Here is a 14,391-nt window from a genome sequence, read left to right as displayed (position 1 = left end):
AAACACATCAGCACGTATATGTGATGCGTCTCGTTAATCTCCAACAACGTAAATGAAAGCCTCTTGCGCTCTGCCCAAACGTGTTAATAGAAGCTGAGGACAGACACTGAACATTTATTTCGAGTTGATGGGAGGTCACTGTGTCAGCAGAGCTAATTAAAATATGTATTTTATCCATATATTACAGCACTGGCTGAACCACATCTTGAGTACTGACAACAAGCAGATTTAAGCTGCAGCAGAGTGCGCGTCGGTATCTTTGCATGCATATGAGGTTGTGTATAATTATGTCCCACCTGCCAGGCTTGTGAATGAACTTTTGCAGCCGAGCCTTGACCTCATCGTAGGTGAGGAAGGCCATGTACCCAGGGTGAGTAACTGCCAAGCTGTTCCAGTTCCGCAGCAGTGACGACCAAGGCTACACACACACACACACACACACACACACACAAGAGAAAGAGAGAGAGAGTGAGTCATCGGATGTGTGAGTGAATGGACAGCAATAACAGTATGAGCACAGCAGTGGAGAAACATACTGCATCATGGGTGACGTTCAAACAACTGTTTGGCGAGAATCAGTGTGATTTATAACGGTTGTTCCAACCAGGGTCAAGCAATGTAAAAAGGTAGTTTAAGCATAATTTGCAATACTTAAAACAGCATGCAGCTCATTTGGCACCATCTGGAGTCACAGAATGATGAAGGTGAAATGGACAATAGACTGCTTCCAAAACTGTATATACAGAAGGCGAGTCAGTTTTATAAGTGCTTATGTTTCTTACTGTAGAGGCTACTTGATCCAAATCCAGCAGTCTGAACAATGAGGGGTAAAGACTTGAGCAAAAACTTTAAAACAATTCATATTACTCCATACCACGCTGACTGAATGCGGTAGCGAGTAGGTGGTTCCGCAATTGCTGTCACCAGTCTGTCTGGTGTGTGAAAGGAAGTAGAATTAACACATACGACACTGAAAATGAGCTGCGAGAGTGATGAGCTGAAAAAAATGTCAAGGGCAACTTGTTCTGTCCCATTTTGGCTTCACAATATTTGCGCAAATTACAATGTGTTGCTGGTTATTTATACTTTTCGCACACAGGAAATGACAAGTCACAAATGCCTTCTCTGTTGGACTAGATGTTGGATGCTCTGTATCTCATCAGTCTCGTGTGCATTTTTTTTATAACATCATCACATAGTAACTGGGCGAGCAAGTAAAAGAGTGGCGAGTAAAATATTATTTGCTAACAGTACATTTATTTTCCAATCGTCTCTTATTACCGTTTGGATGTCAACTCATTCTAGACCAGCGCAAACAGCCAACAGACTTTCTTAAACACAGCTTTATTCACCTCCTCATCTTTCGGCCCAAAATTACCGCATGGAATGACACATTTGAGGGTCTCTTAGCGTCATAAAAAAACAGCATGTCACCCCTCATCTTCTGCATATCAAGGACAGAGCTTAAAATGGCCACAGGCTCACTTCCTCTTTTGAGTTTGAGGACATTTAGAGGAGGACTTTTTCTGTATGAGGGAGTGTCATAGGAAATGTCTAATCTGTTTAGGCTTCATTAAGCCTGTCGGTGCCATGCACACAACTAGCCAGGGATAATGTCAATCAGGGAATACACAATGCTGCATACACAATACAAGAGGTTTTAGATAATGTAAATTAAAAGGTGGTGAGTATACTTATGAGATCAGCGGTTTCCATTTGAGACAATGCTAATTACAATGCCGCTACAAAATGCTTGCTCCACATAATATAGATAAGCTCTGAAGATGATGGTTGATAAACCCACCCTCTGCCCTCCCTTTCTCTATCTTTCCTTTTTTTTTCTGATCTGCCCTCCTTTCTGCTTCATTCTGTACTGATGAGAAGGAGTTTTTGAACTGCGGTGCAACACCTGCACCCCATAAATACACACTAAAATACTCCAAAAACAAATTGGCTGTTTCCTGCTGCCTTGTGTTGATGATTGCAAATTATAAATGACTGGTTGCATTTAGTGCTTTACCAAAATCCTAGCACATAATTTATGTGCTACTACTGTGGTCTATCGATTACAGAGTTAAGTTGGGCTTTGGCAAAATGGCACATTTCAAACTAAGCAGGTACTGACGCCCCTCCAGCACAAACTGCATGATTAGTATAAAAAGAATCTGCCAAAGAAATTATTCCACATATTTTCATCATTGCCATTTAATACTCATCCACACGTAAAAAGTACAATCTAAGCGCAACTCTGTAGTGCACATGGATCGTCTATTTCTCAGAAAGCAATAACAGACACCTAATAGAGTACAAAATAAAGCCACACATTTGTATTTGTACTGTGCAAGCAGAGTGGAGGACATTTGTTTTAACTGCAGTCCTGTCTGACTGTAAATAAGTTAACAGGCATCCTTCTCACAAGCTGATAGCTGAAAAATGATGTGGCTGATCAGTTTGAGGTCATTGTGCCCTGCTCAAATTGAATTTGTGTCCTACACCAAGGCTAATGGGTCACTATGAAGTACTCTCCATCCCTGTTTTCTCCATCGCTCTCTTTCTTTGCACATTTCAATTCCCACTAACTCAATATAAAATCAGAACCCAAAGAGGAAGGCTACCTGGAACAGCCTGGTGAAAATGTCAAATTCAAAGACAGAGATGTAGTCGTTGCAGGTAAGATCTATGGTGGACTTCAGGGCCATGGCTTCCAGACCGGAGCTGATGGGATGAAACTCATGGAGAGACTGACGGAACACCTTCCAAGGCACAATAGTTCTGTAGAGCAAAAATTAACGACAAAGCAGATGATGACATAATCAGAAAAACTTAAATACAGCATAAAAAAAAAATCAACACAGAAATAATGATGGTTAAATGCAGACTGCATCTGCATGCATGTTCTAAATAAAGGTGCAGTGACAGCTTTTATTCACACTTTGGGTTTGCTGGTCTCTCAAATGCTTCTTCAGTCTTTCAGTCTGCATCTAATATACCTTCAAAACTTCTGAATACAGGAATGAACTTCACTTCCAGTATAGCGGCCATGATTCATAAGTGATGAAAAAGAAATAGTATTGTGTTCAAGCAGTTTCTGTACTCCCAATTACAGCTTAGAAGGTCACTGCTAAAAAATACTAATGTGATGCAGTCTTTTAAAAAGTATGCTACAAAACACAATAGAGAAGAATATCAATGCATTTAAGGAACAACTGCAAAGTACCAAAGTTTCTAAGACGTGACCATGTTGCTGATCAGTTCCTGCTGATGATGCAAGAAACATAAGCCACATTGTTCTCTAATAAATAGGGGAAATCCATGTAGTTTTATATAATATTTGGAAAACCCAACTAATAAAAGTGCGATTATATTGACTTACTGTCTGTCTTGTGTCTGCATAGGGACTGATTCATGCAAATGTGTGCAATAGCACAGCACATGGGTTCCTACTTTTACACGTCAAGGATCAGTAACCCACCATTTATCCAAAAAAAGACATTTAATGTCTGTTAAGCAACAGCAAGGACACTAAAACTATGGTTCCTAAATGTCAGTTACATATTCTTTTTCTGTTAGCTTCTATTTAAGAGAATAAATTTAACATTTTTTCTTGAGAACACCCTCCAAGCGATCCCTCGGGGCTCCTGGATACCCATTTGGAACTGCTATTGAATTCCATGGATAAAAAGTAACATAATTGGGCTTACTTGTCCCCGAAGGCGCGCCTCCAGAACTCTGCAGCATCTGCTTTGGTGATGCGGAAGTTCTCGCCCTGAAACTGACCGCTGGGAAAGATGGCCTTCAGCTCAGCCAGCATGTGGCTGAAGATCAACGACAGCTTGGTAAGATTCCGCCTGTGGAAATCAAGAACAGAGGAGAGAGTGAGAGATTTCACATCTTTGTCGCTGCATTGCTGTTACAAGGTCATCAGCCAATGCAACGACTTCAGAGAGAAATGCAGAACAGCATCACGTTCATTTATAAATTTTTCTCAATAACCCCCAAGGCTAGCATTAGGAGAAAACAGTGTGTCACTAAATACATATGCATAAACTGTAGCTTTAATGTTTAGAAAGTCAGAGCCATGAACCATTTAAATGCATGGGAAAGTGACAACACAGTGAATTGTAATAATATTAGTTAGTTTACATGGTTATAATAAAGGATGAGCATTTTCTTGTGATGAAATACTAACAAAAGGAAGGTGAAAGAGAAAAAAGTAAGCAAAAATCCCCAACATTCAAATGCAAACATCAAGTTTCCTCACTGAACTATTAATAATAACATGTTTAACATTCTTGTTGGCTCAGCCATCTGTATCAATGCAAAAAATGCAATGATGCGATGTAGCTGACTGTAATTGATGTGTAAAATCAGCTTCCCAACTCATCTTGCACACAAATGTTACATGTAATATGAATTTACTTTTTTAATAGAGCAGAAGCAAGAGGGGCGTCTTTTGGTTTACAATAGAGAAAATAGTTCATCTGAAAATAAATACAGACATATATCAATACTAAAAGTGCACAAGGAACACATCAGCAAATAGAAATGATGACTCTAGTTAAACATGAAACCCTCATATCTCTTTATTTGGGTATGCTCTCTGACTACTTTTCATCTTTCCTCATTTGTTTGTGAGCTAGTTTCTCCATTACTTCCAGAGGAGATAAAAAACACTACCACTATTTATCTGTGGGGTGGATGACAGTTCTGAGATATATCATTTTACTCATGTTCCACTGGTAGCTTTGGAAAAATGCTCAAGCTGTGCTTTCAGTTTGACCTCCGCCCCACTAACACAAGTTTATTTTATCTGAATCGAGCTGAGCAACATCACAGTGTAAGGCAAATATCTGGCTGTCAACATCCACATGATCTCCACAGTTTAGTCAGACAATGACCATAAATACGGCACATAAAAACATAGCAGATTAAACTGATCACCATAACCATAAAAATGGGAGTTGCACAGTAATTGTCTATTTACAAGAAGATAAGAACAAAGTGACTGGGTTTCACACTTGTTAACTTCCGAGAAAGATACAGTGTGACAAGCTCAGCTTAACCTCTTAAAAAAATAGAGAGAGATTTGAATGTAGGCCGTACATTTCTATAAGAATAACAGGTTATTGTCTTCAAAATATGCAGTAAGCAGGACAATAGCTAACCGAGGAGGCTCTGAGGTGGAAGTATTAAAGCAGGAAATAAAGACATTTTACTCAGGGATGGGTTTTGCTTGGCGCTTTTTTTTTTCCCCCACTAAGAACTGTCCTTAGCCGTTTCCACAACAGAAATAGTCACAGGTTCAGGGAGAAAACACAGCAGCGCTCACAATCACACACACACTCAGAAACTGACTGAGATGTAGAGGCAAGGACTTCTTAGTGTACCATTCTGAATGCAGTTGCAAGGGGCTGGTCAACAAGTGACGGCGACAGGAAACGACTCAAGGGCAGAAGACGAAAAAAAGAAGACACAATAAAGAGAAGTGCATAATTGAGGAAGACAGAAGCGAGAAGGGAGAGTACGAAATAAAGGGGAGACGAGAAAACGAGAGAATGAATCCGCACAATGTCACCACAGCCCCGCACCCCATCACAGCATCAGAAGTGTTATGCTGAAAAAGCCATGATTTACGAGGCAGCACAGAGGGAGATTGTGCTTGGCTGTTGGGAAGGGTGAATTGACATGCACGAGAGAGACAGCAGTGAAAGCGTGGCTACACTGCAGCTGCCCGACACTACAGTACACACCCTATGAGCAAAGGGGGGGGGGTGGAAACAGCGAATGAGGAAGGAGGACAGTGACTGAAGATGGATGAATGAGATGAGTGTATATTGAGACCTTGCCAAAACAGACCACTGCGCGTTAGAAAGACAGCTTACCTCAGAGGGAGCATGCAAGAATCTGAACGAGAAAATGCAATGCTCGCAAACTGAAAAATCGTTGTATAAGTGCACCCTCTCAATGGTAGATGACCCTCAAACAGTGAACACTCTTGTAGTTGGATGTCTTATCTTTTGAACTGTCCTGCCCACTTAAAATCTACAGCAAAGACTAAGAGCTGGATGCAGCGACTGTTGTGGTCTTTGAAGTCGGGGCTACCCTCATCAGTGATGCAATGTGGCAAATGAGACCTTCAATTACTCGCAGCCGTTCCCTGAAGAGCTCGTGCGGCTGTAGTCAATAGCATCTTCCCCGTCCAGTGTCATCTCGGGAAATACAAATGTTTGTGACACTGCATTTCTGCATTTTTTTTTTTCGGCAGCTATCATCTCAGCATGAGGTCGCCCTTGTTTTCTTCTGCTTCCTGGCCACACTGGCCTACTGAGCCTTAAAGCTGATATCTCATCCACTCCCCTGTCAACATCTCTCTACTCTGTGCTTTAATCCGAGTTTCAACAGCCCCCCTGCTGCTCCACTGTTATCTACAACATGATAATATGAAGACAGTTTTCCTCTCTCTCTCTCTCTCTCGTTGGTGCAGAATTAATCTCTCCCTACTCTCAGCGTTCATTTGCACATCTGGGTGAGGTTGCAATACTATGAATCTACTTATCCACTCCTCATCTCTAAACTTGAAACATTCATGGAGGCTACTTAAAACTTCAAGCTTAAAAATTCATCACTGCAAACCCACAATTTCATTTTATTTCTAATTCACCAGCAAATGCTAATGATATGTTTGAAGACTCTCACTTAAGCGGCAAACTATATGGACACAATATGAACTGATATTTTGTAATCGAGAGAGTGCAATTGATTTAAATAAGTCTAAAAATTCTTATGGGCAATATTATATGTGTGGGAGCTCTGTGAGTAGGAGCTACAAGAAACCAATCCCAGCCAGTTCATCGAATCCCACAGTGATCTAAAGATAAGTTCAGACTGAAAGCAAAGCAAAAATAGGCAAAAAAATGAAACAGACAGGCATTCCTTACAGGAGGGCAAACTGAAGTTATGTTTAAGTCAATATTTTTTCCAATTGAATGAAAAGTTCTTATCCAGTTCTGGCTTTCGTACACATCCAGAAGATAGAAAACAACGCTATATGTACACGTTCTGGTGACTGTTCTTAGCTCATAGTGCTGATAATTAATATTATAAGGAGAGGCTGAAAATATAATAAATTATATTTTCACTGTCATGGCAAAATGAACATGGATACATGCGGTTTGCTTTCACACCATTTGGCTGATCAGATAAAGTCCCTGCTAGCCATCAGCTGGAGAGCAAGGAACCTGACAGGAAAGGGTTTTGTTAAATTGAGAAGAAAAAATATTTTGAAGAGGACAAGGGAAATTAAATATTTTTGTGCCACTTGTGTTCAAAATGTTCTAAATTATTCATTTCATTTTTTTCAGGTGGCAAAGGCTATTTAATGTTTGGGGTCGATGTTAGCGGTGTACTAACTAAAGAAAGAAAGACGAGGGAACTTTATAGCTAAAACACTTAAATATTGTTTGTGTTTATTCCAAGTTATAGCATCATCAAAATACTATCACACATTTTTCTCCTATTATACAGGTCAGTTAGCGCATATAAAAGCAAAACAATGACTTAGAAGGGCCTAAAAAGCTCCACAGACCTCTGGGAATTTCAAAACCCAAGCCTTCTGCATTATACAGGTCATTTCAGTCAGTGTTAATGATTCATAAGTGCAGCTTTAAACCCCCTCAACATTGATGCTGTATTTTCTTAAGACAATAAATATTTTGACTGAATTTGAAACAATTAAGTCAAATTTGAAAAATAATTATCTTCAGAAAACAGTTACGAATTTAATACTCAGGATTATGTGAGTATGACTTTATCTAAATTGATTAACAGTTCTGGAATCATAAGGAAACAATGTCTTGACTGTCATTACAGTTTAACTTCAGTGTTGCTAAATATCCACTTCAAATCTCAAAGAACATTAACAGTGTTCATAAAAAATAGATTTTTATGAATCATATCTCGTCATGGTTATGTAGAGGGAAAAAAATCATGAAAACGAAACAAATGAATGAATCATTTTTAAGTCTGAAAAAAAATATTTCCCCCACGTCGCTCAGTCATACTTTCCTGAGATAACCAAAATTGCCATAATGAGAACCAGCATGTAGAATCGCTCATAATAATCGGAATCTGACTGAGAAAACAGGCTTTCATGGCCTTTAAAGTAAGAAGAAACAAACGTAAGAAACGGCAACAAGCCTGGGGAGGTTGACACATGCAGAAGGAGATGTTTAGGCAAAAGACAGTCAAGCTTCAATACCTGCAAAAGCACAGGAAGCTTTGCACGAAATGGAATCACGTAATTGTTCCGTCAAAAAAATCCCCTAAACACGTGACTAAACACTTGTTTGTTCACTATGCGTGTGCTGGTAAAATCGAATCAAGTTTTTTCAGCTAGCACAGCCCGCCAATCAGGTCGTGATCCACTGATTTAGATTTTTCCAACCATAATGCACCCACATCGGTATGGCGTTTATCGTGCCATCACACATCCATATCATATGTGTGACTCAGACACTGGAGACTGAATGTGAAAGCCAACAACTGGCTTCAGCTACAGCCTGTCACAGCTGTCACTAGCTTGATATTTGCACCGTGAAAGAGACTCAGTTGTGTCTTTTTGTCGGGGAAACCATGACCAAAGCAGACCGAATATTATTTTTAAAAACTACGTAAAAGGTTACAGGATGCTGGTTCAAATCTGAACTCATACGTACCAAGACATGCTGATATCTTTTTAGCATCTTTCAGCTCCTCTCTGTCCTTGTCCTTCAACATCCTACAATAGCAGCTCTGTACTGTGTGTATGCTGGGCAGTAGCCAGCACTTCAATGGCCTACCCCTACAACTGTTACCGCTATTTAAGCCGCTGTGCCAACAGTGACAATGCAGAGTCAGTGGGCAACTACCGAAAAGAGTGGTTTGCTGACCTACAGTGGATTGTTATGTCTATACTGTGCTTTTTAAAGTGTCTTGCTGTCATTCCTAACCCCAACCACAGTAAAAAGCCAAACCTTTTTTCTGAACACTAGGTTTTTGTCCTCCATCCCCCTCATGCTATAGAGTGACCTCTGACCTTGCAGCTGGCTGCTCCCTTCCTGTTTCCTGCTGGCTGTGATAAAGTAGCGCAGCTAGCCAGCCAGCACCGCACTGCGCTAATACACCGCAGCACAGCAAGCAAGGGTCAGCCTAAGAGAATGAGAGCCTGTCTGGACTGGCAGAGTCACAAGTAGCTGTAATGTTATCATGCAGCTGTATTATCTTTTCTGCTCAAGACTAAAAGGGAAATGCAGATCAAACACAAACTGAGCAACAACAAAGCTACCATAAAGTTGTTTACAACATTTATTAGGATGAATTAAGTTAGATCAGGACTAATTACCTTGAGGTAACTTCATAAGCAAAATACAGAGACATGTCAAGGACCACTACTCCCCAGTAATTCCATTTTTATGTAAAGCAAGGATTTCTTTAGAAGCCACTGACTTAATTGCAATAAATCTCTCAAGATGCTTGTAAATCCCATTTGAGGAAGCAAGCACAGTAATAGAACCATGCGTCATATTAACACTGAGTCTATTATGATTATTACTAATAATTATTAACATTATATGCATAAATGTATGCTAAAATAACTCAGTATGTGAATCTACTGAATCAACTCAACCTTTGCTGTAAAAAAGTACAGCATAATTGAAGATTATTCATGCACTCATTCAGCCCATAATTACCTGTGTGTGTGTAAAATTCAACACTTTCAGTGGACCCTTTAATAATTAATTCACAATCCTCTAATTTCTGTCACCGCTTCTTTCTGAAGCAGCATACAAAGTGAAGATTTCCTATCTGTGCAATTAATGCAAATCTTAACGTGTTTTCATCAATTATTTTGATAATATTTGTAAAATACTGTCAATGACTCTCTGGTCTCTACTCTGCACAACACAATATGTCAGCCAAACACACACACGCACACACACATTCATACAGAGTTTGTGGTCAAAGAGGAGGCAGACGGATAGGCCCGTTTTTCTAGCATTGTGCTTATATTGTTGTAAAGTTGAGGCAAGTGGGGAAAGCGAGCACGTTCTTCATATGAGCAGGGTTAATAATATCTCAGGAACTGAATTTAATAATGTTGGGGAATGGTTCCACAAAAACATACACATGAAAAATGAACGTTGCTGATCTACTGGGAAACACGGTGGGTTATGTGTTTGAAATTCTGGCTTACCATTTTGCTCTAGTCATCACTTCATAAATTTAACTCTCTGGAACTTGCTTAAATCCAGATATCCATCAGGAAACAGTCATGACAGCACAAAACACACATCCACATGGCTCTACACTTAATCAAAAGATTAAATAAAATAATAATAATAAAAGAAAATGCTCCTTCACACAATTATTTTGTTTTAATGTGCATTATATTTTAATTCATCTCTCTTCCAAATAGCATTATCCCACTAATAAATCAGATAGGCTTACATTCAAACTACTGTAAAGAGGAAATAAAAGATTGTATTAAAAAAAATCTGTCTTAGCATAATTCTCTGAATACAGTTGAATAACCATATCTGAGTGCATATCAGAGCTCATTTATCTCTGTGTGCATAAACAGCTAGTGCTTGTTGTTCCCTGCAGGGCAGAGAAGATAGTGGGTTGCGTCATGCTAATCACCATAATCTAATAGTGTGAGGGCTACATGAGTCGGCTGCTCACTGATACCACCGCGACATAAATAACCACGATGCGCTGCTATTTGTGTGTGCGTCTGCATGTACATAGAGCCCCAAGCTACATGTGTAGGGAAATGAAGCCGAAACACCCACAGCCTCCGAAGTGTGAAGTGTGTTTTCCATTCCAAGCACCAATAGCCATTTGGCTGTTAGGCTAACCACTAAAAGCTCACCTTACTTTAATCCAAACTTCCTCACAAGCAACAAGCGAACTGGCAGGACTCCCTCTACAGCAGCAGACAGACGCAATACAGGAATGTCAGTTCAGTGTAGCAGGTTTCTCATTGAGCTATACAGCGACATGAGACCATCTGAAACATGTCCAAACTTATCAACATCTATTCAAAATTTGACTGGGTAGCTAAATCATAAAACTATCCCAGCAGCTACTGATAAGATGGGACTAAATGATATGCATGCAAATGTTTGCTTTTTATCACCTTGATCTGTAATGCACTGCTACATTTCCGCATGACTCCATTCAATGCTACAAACACAAAGTTTTCCTACAGTAATACAGCAGTACAGATGTGATAAGATGGATTTGCAGATAGTCAAAGTTAAGCGCGGTGCTCTCAGAGACAGACCTTTGTTTCACATGATGTCAGGTAAATTTGCAGAAAATAGGAAGTCATATTGGAGAATGGGGCTCTCTTGCTAAACCAAAACAGGAATAGGTGAAAATGACATTTGCTAATACCATAGACACTTTACTGCACAGAGACATGCCTTTTATTGTCCACGAAGGCTCGACTGCATCAATCATTGACAACTTTACTGTAAACACTTTCAGAATGAATTTCATGCTGTGATATTTTTTTATCCAGGTCTGATATCGTTACAGAGATGTGCTCCGTGCAACAAAGCTCTAAAACTAAAAATTATACTACAGTGCAGCCAGCCAGATGTGTCAAGCAGCAGCCAGTGCCATTATACAGAACAGTTCTAAGCACCTGTCCCAACCGACTGAAAGACTAGTGCTCCTGCAGAGCGTGCACGTCACCGCAATGCTTCAGATGCAAAAGCTCTTGGGGTTTTTTAAAATCAAAATTAAAGTATAACACAGAGAAGCCAACGATAATGATGATCGACAATTTCAGATGATGATATTTGCTCAAAAAAAAAAAAAAAAAAAAACACTTCTAATGTTCATCTCATTTTTTGTTATGCCCTCAAATATTCATCTGTTGTGAAGCAGCAAATACAGAAACATGGATAAGACAATTGAAAGATGTTGTGATGGAAAAAGAAATAAATCCAAATCATTGTTGAATGAAAGGCTGTACAGTAATTCACACGCAGAGCAGGTTGAATGAGCAGAAGCTTGAGGAAGTTGTTCCTGCTGACTATTGTAATAACATGACTGAAGCATGTCTGGAATGCATTTTTCTATTGTGAAAAGGATTGGAGGAATATGGCGTCAGTAAAGGAAGGTAGAGAAGTTGGAAACAAGTAAAGACGGGGAGGAAGCAATGAGGTGTGAGGCTGAAGGGTTTGTGTATTAAAATGTTAACTGTTAGTATGTGTGTAGGTACTGCAAATGACAAATCGCATGATGACAACTGTGATATCAAATTTTAGGAGAAAAAAAAAGAAGAAATCCTACAAAGAGACGTAGATCTGCTAATTTAACTGTTAGTTTGGGACACTCTTCACATCACAATTCTGGTCTACACAGAAACAAAAGAGGGGGTGGAAACAAAGAGAAAGAATAAGAACATGAAAATGTTGACACTGCTCAACCCTAGTGAGGAATGCTTAAAGGGTTTTCAAACAAAGACAACAGCCATAATGCCTCTCCAGCAACACATTAGGTGACTCAAGATAAAGCCTCCTTCTGCAAAAAAACATTCATGGCAGATCATTCGTCCATGGCCCAAGTGGTAGAGCGGGTTGTCCACAAATCACAAAGTTGGCCTGTCCACGTGCCGAAGCACCCTTGGGCAAGACAAGGTGTACGAGTGTGTGTGTGAATGGGTAAAGGAGGAATGCATTGTAAAGTGCTTTGGAATCTCAGGTAAAGAAAAGCAATACATAAGTGTGGACCATTTACAATTTACATGCCTATGACTTTCTGCGGTACAGTCTGTCCTTCAGTGCATCACCACATCCTGTATCCAGCTGGACCTATCAACGGTGGTCAGGATGCAATGGCAGCTTAGCCCAGGAAGATGATCACACAGACTCTCACAGAGAGGTCAAAGTAGTATCTGGTTTGATCCTAGGGAGGCAGGGAGGGATTTTCTGAGGACACATTGATCAACTCAGGGACTGTGTAATGTGTAGCATTGAACATGCATGTGTTGTATTTGACTGTCGCTACATTAATACAGTAGCCTAGCCGCGCTAGACCCATGTTCTGAAGGCACAAGGGTCTAGGACCGCTCGACAGGGAGGGAGGCGGGCTAAAAGGTTGTCTTTCAAATCACTCTGCAGCAATTGGGTAGGTATACAACCAATCAGCGCAACGAATAGTCTGACGTAGTTCCTAGAGCGCCGGCGGATTGTGGCTAAGTCCCATTAGCTTCCCAACCAGCGGAGCCAACTGGTATATTAAGGATTTGCCATATCTCGTCGGCATAAGTCCAAATACGTCTTTCTTCTCAATGAAACACTTCAGTGCCGTCCTTTGTTTATCTTTCAAGTTGAATTTTAGCTTCAAATCTTTAAGGGCTGTGGCCAAAGCCGAGTCGAAAGATAACTGTTTATTGTGCGCCGGTTGTTTCTGTCAGAATCGTCGCGCCTCTGTCGTCACTTAGTTACGCCCGCCTTCTGACTCTACACTTCATGGTGATTGGTCCGGCCAGTTTTAGGAGAATCCAACCTCGAGCCTTATGGAGGGTAACTAGACCCACCCTGGCAGAGAATTAAATTCGTTGCCGTGGGTTGTCTAGCGTGGCTAGGCTATTGATACAGTGGCTCTGACAAAACAGCAGTATTACCCAACAAGAAGCTTCAATCAACCAAACCTAATAAACAACAACTAGTTTCATCAAGATCTCACAGCTTCCGTTAAAGCGGAAGTCAAAAAAATGTATTGCACTGACATGCCTCATGTGTTTATAATGTCTAACTGTTTTAGCTCTACTTGCAAATGTGAACAATTTTTCAGGATAATCCGTTTAGGACAAACATCCTACTCTTCTAGCTTCACTTAAGAACAGACAGAAAAGAAAAGATTTTTACACTTGGGCAGAGAGAACAAAAAAATTGATTAAAGCTAACTCAATTCTGTGTGGGTCTTTGTCTACACTTCAGGCCAGAAAACGTCTCTGCTTCGCTGTGTAAAACCAGAAGAGGAAGTAAGTGAAGCGAACAAGGAGGAAGTGCTGACTGTGTTATGCTGATTCTGACTGAATATAGGCTCTCAGTGTTAATAATTAAGTCTTTCCCACAGTAGACTCACTTTCATCCAGATACTCATCCAGTGTGCAAAACAATGAACTCCTTTTTCTGACCTTCCGTATGTAAAACATTGTAAATATATAGCATCTCCAACCCACACAACTCAGCTGCTACTAAAGTTAAGATCAAGCTCAGCTGAGTGTTACTCAACAAAAAACAAAAACCCTGACTTAAACTGCACTACCTCAACTCTACTTCATCTCCAAAGCTAAACAATCCGTGCGGCTCATAAGGGAATAGGGGGGCTAGA

General features: G+C 40.2%; 1 protein-coding gene across 1 annotated transcript in view; it reads right to left on the bottom strand.

Annotated features, from left to right (window-relative positions):
* The window catches only part of cbl (Cbl proto-oncogene, E3 ubiquitin protein ligase), a 38,847-nt gene that overhangs the window by 14,101 nt on the left and 10,355 nt on the right, over nt 1-14,391 (bottom strand). The window contains exons 3-5 of the mRNA XM_022200961.2: nt 3,702-3,848; nt 2,616-2,772; nt 297-418 (exon numbers count right to left, since the gene is read on the bottom strand). Of these exons, the coding sequence (XP_022056653.1) occupies nt 297-418; nt 2,616-2,772; nt 3,702-3,848 (426 nt within the window). The remainder of the gene's footprint in view (nt 1-296; nt 419-2,615; nt 2,773-3,701; nt 3,849-14,391) is intronic.

Source organism: Acanthochromis polyacanthus, chromosome 13, assembly GCF_021347895.1.
Source record: "Acanthochromis polyacanthus isolate Apoly-LR-REF ecotype Palm Island chromosome 13, KAUST_Apoly_ChrSc, whole genome shotgun sequence".
NCBI lineage: Eukaryota > Metazoa > Chordata > Actinopteri > Pomacentridae > Acanthochromis > Acanthochromis polyacanthus.
Note: the sequence above shows the minus strand (reverse complement) of the source record. Positions and strands in the feature narration are given on the sequence as shown.